General features: G+C 27.3%; 1 protein-coding gene across 1 annotated transcript in view; it reads left to right on the top strand.

Moving 5' to 3' along the window:
• The first annotated feature begins 1,442 nt into the window (after window positions 1–1,442).
• LOC105627434 (adenylate kinase isoenzyme 5) overlaps window positions 1,443–7,940 on the top strand; it is an 11,618-nt gene continuing 5,120 nt past the window's right edge. Inside the window, exons 1-8 of the mRNA XM_012208717.1 lie at window positions 1,443–1,464; window positions 2,763–2,930; window positions 3,233–3,343; window positions 5,063–5,205; window positions 5,712–5,894; window positions 6,432–6,554; window positions 6,626–6,782; window positions 7,208–7,476. Of these exons, the coding sequence (XP_012064107.1) occupies window positions 1,443–1,464; window positions 2,763–2,930; window positions 3,233–3,343; window positions 5,063–5,205; window positions 5,712–5,894; window positions 6,432–6,554; window positions 6,626–6,782; window positions 7,208–7,476 (1,176 nt within the window). The remainder of the gene's footprint in view (window positions 1,465–2,762; window positions 2,931–3,232; window positions 3,344–5,062; window positions 5,206–5,711; window positions 5,895–6,431; window positions 6,555–6,625; window positions 6,783–7,207; window positions 7,477–7,940) is intronic.

The following is a 7,940-nucleotide window of genomic DNA, read 5'->3' as shown; positions in this document are numbered from 1 at the left end:
GAATGAATTATTCAAAGTTATGATAAATTATAATTTTTTAGAGAAAATCTGTAATGTAAGCAATAAATCGAGCGAACATCAGTTTTCTTTTTTTATCCTTCTTATCGCCTAATAAATTACATGTAAGGTGCATGTTAGTTGTAATTTTTCACTCAACAATATAACTGTAATATAACACGTGTATTATATTATAGTTATATTGTTGAGTGGAAAAGTAAAATTAATATGTATTTACGTGTAACTTGCTGAGCGTATTTCAAATACTATAAAAACACTACATAAGCAGCACTACAAAATTGGAAGCGGTCCAATAAAAAGTTGAGCAAATCTATACTTTACAAATTTCTTAAGTTATTAAAACATGAACATTTTCTATCAAACTCATTGATAGCAATCAAACATGTTTTTTCTATTTTATTGATATTCAAGAAAGAAAAAATATTAGTTCCATATAATTTGTTTCTTCTTATTTTTTCCATTTAACTGCAAAAGGAGACTGCAAAAGGAGGATTTGAAATTTATTTACTATATTCTTATTTTTTTAGTGATAGTGATAATATGTCTTATAATTTGATATTGTTATTTGATGAATGTTAATTTGTTCACAACATGATATTTTTCTCTTTCTTAACAAAACTATTCTAAAGTACATTTATGCTAATTTTGCATTGAAATAGTTATAAAAATGATTCATTTGATAATCGCTATCAATGAACTTGATAGAAATTTGATTTTTCTAAAGCAAAGATCATAAAATATTATATTTAACAAAAATATTAAAATAATATCAAATATAGGAGGTAGAATCTTGCTATGATCAGAAAATTAATATTCAAACATCTTTTCGAGATCATATATATATATATATATATTTTTTTTTAAATGTAATAATGTCTTGTATTAAGAGTGTTCATCCAAATAATTCATATTCAATCTAAAAATATAATATAACATCCGAATTACATTAATCGTGCAATTATTTGCTTGTGGACTTGTCGGGTAAATTTCTCAACAGCTCAGATAACGTCGATGTGGACACTGATTTTACTTGCTTTCATTCTCAAGCATCTATTAAAAAAATTACGTCGAATAGATGTGACACAAATCAACACGTGGCACGTACGTACGCCTCCGTCATTAAGACGTCGCTTCATAGGGGAGAAAATAAAGTCCCATGGATAAATAGGACTGAATTTAAAAAATCAAACAAGTGTATGTATATTCATCTTAAAATAACTTCTGATTATCTGCTGCCAAAAATCGATTACAAAAATTGAGAATACATGAAACATCCTTGCATGATGTGAAAATTTTGTGAAGTTACATATTGTAATTCTTCAGAACATTGTATGTGCTGAAGCAAGGATGAGTTTATCTATCAGAGGCATGTGAATGCCGTAAATGGCCGTAGAAGGATCGTGTCAGCCTTTGAACAATTTACTATGGGCATCTGCTTGGATACTGGTTAGTATATCCACGAATAATAATTATTATAATAATTCAAATTAGAGAATTTCATTTCATTTAATGAGTATTTTTAGTTGAAAAATTCGAGGTGTCTTAATTTTTTTTCTTTTGTAATATTCTAGTTTGTGTAGTTAAATATACGATTTTTATAATATTTATAATATCAATATGCGACATTTAAGAACTTAAGAAACTAATGATTGTTTTATTCATAATAAATATTGTGTTAGATTTAAATTGAACATGTATACTACATTAATAATTTCTTAATTTAAGTTAAGATAATATCGTAAAAAAAGTGAACATGAAGAAATTATACATATATAATGTATACATATAAAAAGTAAAGTAGATTTATATTATACACAGCACGCACGTAATGTGCTAGTAGGAAATAAACAATACAATCGTGACTTCTGATCAAAATTTCAAGATTCAACCTTTTTTATAATTTAAAAAGCCATTTTTTGCACATTACACCTTAAGATATTTCAGAAACTTAACATCCTAGTTTACTGATATTGTTTTTGCTGTTTTTGGCATCCAAAAATCTAAAAGAAACATCTTGTTCATAATTAAAAAAATTTTAACTAGTGTAATTAATGTAACTTTTTTTTGAAGATTGAACAATATATTAACAACATATTTAATTTTTATTACAATGAAGCTTCACATCACATAGTTATAATATGCCAAAATATACTAAAAGACCTTATTTTTACAACTTAATCGTTAAATTAAATTTTTTAATCGCAATATTTTTTCAAAATTGCGACCTGATAGAACAATTTAATAAAATGTATCGTTAGCGCCTAAAAAACTAATTATGGAAAATGATTACATTCGCTTTTGTATTAAAAAAAAACTTTCTGTTGAATAATACAATTAGATTTCTTAGCAAATTCTTTAATCGAGCGAGAGAGAGAGTGAATTCTTTTTTTTTTGTCACAGTCAAAGTGTTAACTCAGTAAATGTATACACTTACTGTAGGCTACTGTAGTCAATGTATACATTTACTACACGTAATATATACATTGACTAGTAAGTGTATACATTTAACAAAATTAATACTTTGACTAAGACATTTACATGTTGCAGCATTTGTCGTAATTGGTCGTAATTGTCAGATATTTTAAAAATTGAATTTAAAATCGAGAAATTGAACGATACAATTTGACAATAATTTTATAAGATACTTTTACTAATATTTTTTATTTAAACTGAATTTCTTAAATAGAGCGAATATTTCAATCCACCGCATATACATGATACATTACAAAGCAAATGTATTTTAGATCAACCAAATGGATCGCAGATGTTCGAGGAAAACGATGCTCGAGCTACAGGAAGATGGCGAGGAGAGGCTGGTCTTTTGGCTACTCCACCAGATGGACAATTCCCAAAACAAAATGTTGGTCCGATTAAATTCGAAATACCAAAAATTCCTGTTATATTCGTACTTGGTTAGTACATATCAATTGTTGCGAATTCATCTTTTAGAAATCATATTTTAGGAATAATTTTCAATATATTTTATAATACATATTCTATATAACCACATTGAATTTGTATATACTCTCTTGTTGATAATGAAAATTTCAATTAAAACCTAGTTCAATTAAATAAAAAAAAAAAAACCTAATTCAATTAAAACCTTTCCTTTTGTATTTTAATGTCATTTTTGAACCGTTAAAAAACAAATAATTACGCATTGCGCTGATTCCCATTAGCCTAATCTATTACTTGTTTTATTCTATGATTATAGGAGGCCCAGGTAGCGGTAAGGTGACATATTGCGACAATTTGATACAGGAGAAAAAAGGAATAACACATATTAATATGATGGATCTTCTTCAACAATATGCATTAGGAAATGGTTCGTATTTACTTCTTATTTATATAACATTTTAATGATATATATTAGTGACATATACGTATACATGATGTACAGTTTTTGGTCATATTACTAGACGTATCTTGAATTTTTTGATTAATTCATATTAAGTAATAAAAAATAGCAATTATTATTGCTTTTACATTTATTCTCTTTTGAAGGAAGATTTCTCTTTTGTTTGACATTTTCAATTAATATAAACACAGTTTTAGTAATATTCATCAAATATTTATTTATTTTTATGAAATAAAAATATATACATGTCTTTTTAATACTTCATTGATTCTCTTGATATTATTAATGTATGTAATAATATTATTAATGTGTCTACATTATTTATTACATATAAGTGATAATTTTAAACATGATTATTTTCTTAGTGAACCGATTTTTTATGGTAATCACTTTCCTCAGACTCTTTTCCATATTTTCCACATAATTCATACTTCGTGCATCTATTTTATAGATTACTACATTTTATTTACATATACATATTTCGATCGATTATAACAATGGTAGTTGAATTATGATATAAATCTGATCTTTCGATATCGATAAATTATTTAAAAAATGCGCTTAATAATATAATATAATATAACCAAGAACTATAAACTAGTTAGTTCCTCTTAATCCAATATTGATGTTCACTAATTTCCTCTTGTCATTTGCATCTTAACAAAAATCAGGCGGACAATAATTAAGTGCAATTTAAATGGTATAAATATATGTGATCTCTGAAAACATATATAAATTATATATTAATTTTTTATCTTTAACTCGTGAATAGTCTTTTGTTGCATAAACAATCATTTAGATCTAGAATGATTCTTACATCATAATTAAAAATAATTATTATTAACAGTAGAATAGCTAGGAGGATTCGTAACTCACTATGATTAGTTATATATGTATATGCGGAGGCATACTGGGTGCTCTTCGGATGTCATGTCATCATTGTTTAACATTTGTTAAACAACAAGGATCCCAATAAACGAGAATGAATTAAAATGGATTGAAATTTTTTTTTATTCGAATGCATATTTTAAATAGCGAATACTTTTTTTTGGATTTAATTGGATTCAATTGGATTCAATTAAATTAAATTCGATGTAATTGGAAAAACTGCATTTCCTATTCAAAATTTTGAATTGAACAGTATTCATATCACAATGCACAGAAAAAGTTAATATTATTTTTAGATTGAAAGGCATAGAGATATGCTCCAATTCCTATAAATGAATAAAAATGCATTTAGGATTGAAAAGCACTCATTTTAACATTCGTGAATCAATATTTCTGAAAATCTGAATCCATTTTAATTCATTTCAATCCATTCTCGTTTGCTGGGATGACTTGACGTCCGAGGAGTACTCAGGTGGAAATTGAATAAAATTCAATACTCTTAAGTTGCAACAAACTATCGAAGATAAAAGATTTTGGCGCACCGTGACAGAAGTGACTAGTATTTAAGGTTGTTATGTACAAATTTATTCAATATTTAAAAAAGAATTTAAGAAATTAGGAAAGTAGAAATGAATTCTCAATCAGTGAAGAAAATTATTGTGACTGAGCTTTATTTTCTCGCCGCGGAGATGTAAAAATCATCTCGATTGGTTATTCTAATGTTAAATATAATAACATTAGTAAATAAGAAATTTTATATTTGTGCAACATGTCGTTTTTTCAATTATTTTTATACAGATATGCAAGATTTTGGACAACTTAGTAGCAAAACTGTGACAGAAGTACTCATGCTTGAGATGAAAATGTCCCCAGGAGCCAAAGTTTTTCTTGTAAGCGGATATCCACGAAATATGCGTGATGTGGTAGAATATGCCGAAAAAGTGAGTGTCTCATACTTAGTTCTTAAGGGAATTTTAAAATGAAGCAAATTATCGACATTTTATCATTTTAGAATATCTTTGAATTGGCTTTACAGAATTGCAAAATTTTTATATATATAAAAATAATTAATGCAAATGACTTTATGCTAAAAACAAAAAAAATTAAAAATATCATTTATTTTTGGAACGTACAGCTGTCATCTGACAGCAATATTTGCTTAATACACAAATTCTGTAGTTAAATTGTACAAAATGAAATGGAAACTTTATTGTAGAAACAATATACGAATAATATCATATAATAATTGAAATTAAAATTAAAAGTCTAGAAAAAATTTTGTCTAAAATTACGTTTTATAAATGCAAATTGATGCAAATAGGATTATAAAGAAGTAAAAATGAGCAGCATTATGTGTAGCAATAGGTCTTTTGTTAATTATATATAGTATTCGGATAAGTGAAGACTATAAAATAATATTTTAAAAATGCATTTAAAATGTTTGTAGATAAAAATCGTTAATGGTGTCATTCTTGTATCATGGAGGCAAGAAGTGTTGGAGAGACAAATTGATTTCGGTGCACAACTCGGCCATGTTATCATTGGATTAGCTAGAATGGAATTGCATAATTTTTATAGAAACGTAATGCCAGTTGCAGAATATTTTGATCAAAGTGGCATGTTACTTGAGGTAAACAAATTTGCTATTAATGTGCTCCATCAAATATAAATTTTGTTAATATTTTTCATTTTGAGTTATTAGTTTTTTATTTGGGCGTGATGGGGGAAAATCGGGTAGAGATGGCTCGCGAACCACGCTTTGCTTGAATTATCAATTGTTTTCAAACATTACTATTTTAAAAAGAGATAAAGGAAGGTGGCAAGTGCACATATTAATATTGAACGCGAGAAAGTTATTGTACAAAATGATTCCTTTATCAGGAAGTTGAAAAATAATATAGCTAGATAACTTAGGCACAATTTTTACTATTTGGTTAACTTGTAATTAAACTTTATTTGTTATTTCACCCAATGGCTTTTATCTATTTACATTATCATAGATAAAGAAGCCATTGAATAAAATCATCACAACTACAAGTTAAGCTTAATCAGAAAATAAAAAGCTTCAGAAATTATAATAATAGTATAATTATAATAAACTAATATTTATTACATTTTTGTTATGTGGAAATTATATTTACTATAAATATAAATGAAAATTGTATAGATAAATGGGGAACGCAACCCAAGTGAGGTCTATGTTAGTTTTCGAGATGCAGTTCTCAGAATTCTTGGAATATCAAGCGGTGAAATTCACGATCAAGATGTACCTCAATCTTTAGAAGCCGAAGTAAGTATAAATTCAAATTTAATAAATTATTTTTTATGAAATATCATTGGATTGCATTATATCGTATTCAGGTTGAAGTGGAAAGGAGAAAGGAATCGACCACGGATTCAGCATTAGTCAAACAAGTTGTAGGAACTAATAATAGGCTACCAGTTTCTATATCAATAGACGCACCAAAAACTGCTGATAAACCGAGAAAAGGATTGCCATCATTTATTTGGGTCATAGGTATATTTTATTTCAATATATACATGCATGCGTGCATATGATGTGCATACTATATATAATCTGAAAGAAAATGCAATATTGATCATGAGTAAATAGAGCGGATTTAAACTGTGTTAATAAAAAAGTGCTATATTATTTTTAAAAAAAGTCTCAATAATTAACGATTAATTAATTGATAAACATCCATGGATCCGCACGATCAGCGGCAAAAGGTGTAGCGCAGCGTTACGTAAAATTGGCAATTGCTAAGCGCGCATTCCTTTCAATTTTTCGTCGCGCGCGTAATAACCACAATCAATATTGACATCTTTCCTTTGCTATGTGCTTTTATTAGTCGCTGAATCTTTAATCCACAGCTCTTTATTAATTAATTAATTTCTTATTAAGAAATAATGCATAATATAATCGTATATCGTATATATTAGGTGGACCAGGAAGTAATAAGGCGGCTCTTTGCACCCAAGCTGTTCGTAATATGTCAGGCTGGCTGCATATAAGTATTGGAGAATTATTTAGAACGATGGCTTCGTCCAATATGATTGTAAATGATGCAATTGTTTCGGGTGAAATGGTCCCTCACGATATCGTAATGCAGCTTGTAGAACAGCAGATTCTTTTGAATCGAGATTCGGACGGTATCGTCATGGATGGATATCCGAGAGACTTGAATCAAGTGCAGGAATTTCAGACGAAGGTAAATAAAATTGATTGCATTGCATATACATTTATTCATTTTTTTATGTCTTCAAAATTTCATTGTTTTGAGATGAAAAAAAAAGCTCAATTAAATCTTAAACATTCTTTTTGACAATCAACAAATCAAAATTTAGTTACAAAAGAATGTTGCTTACAAATGTTGTTTGTAAATGCAGATATTGAAAGTAGATTTTGAAAAATGAAAAAAAGCTTTCATATACTCTTGTCAAGAATCACCATCAATTGTTTCGTGTTATATAAGCCAATTATAAACATGCTCTGAGTATAAACACTTCGGAACAGATAAAAAAATATAAATTTTTAATCAGTTAAGTGACTAATCGCAATACATAAGGTGGACTACATATATATGTTTCTCAGAAAAAAACGGACTAAGAAAGAGATAGATATTGAAAAACTGATTTTATATATATATATATATATATATATATATATATATAT

Source organism: Atta cephalotes (genome assembly GCF_000143395.1).
Source record: "Atta cephalotes unplaced genomic scaffold scaffold00009, whole genome shotgun sequence".
NCBI classification, from domain to species: Eukaryota; Metazoa; Arthropoda; class Insecta; order Hymenoptera; family Formicidae; genus Atta; species Atta cephalotes.
This window is presented reverse-complemented; position numbering and strand designations above follow the sequence as displayed.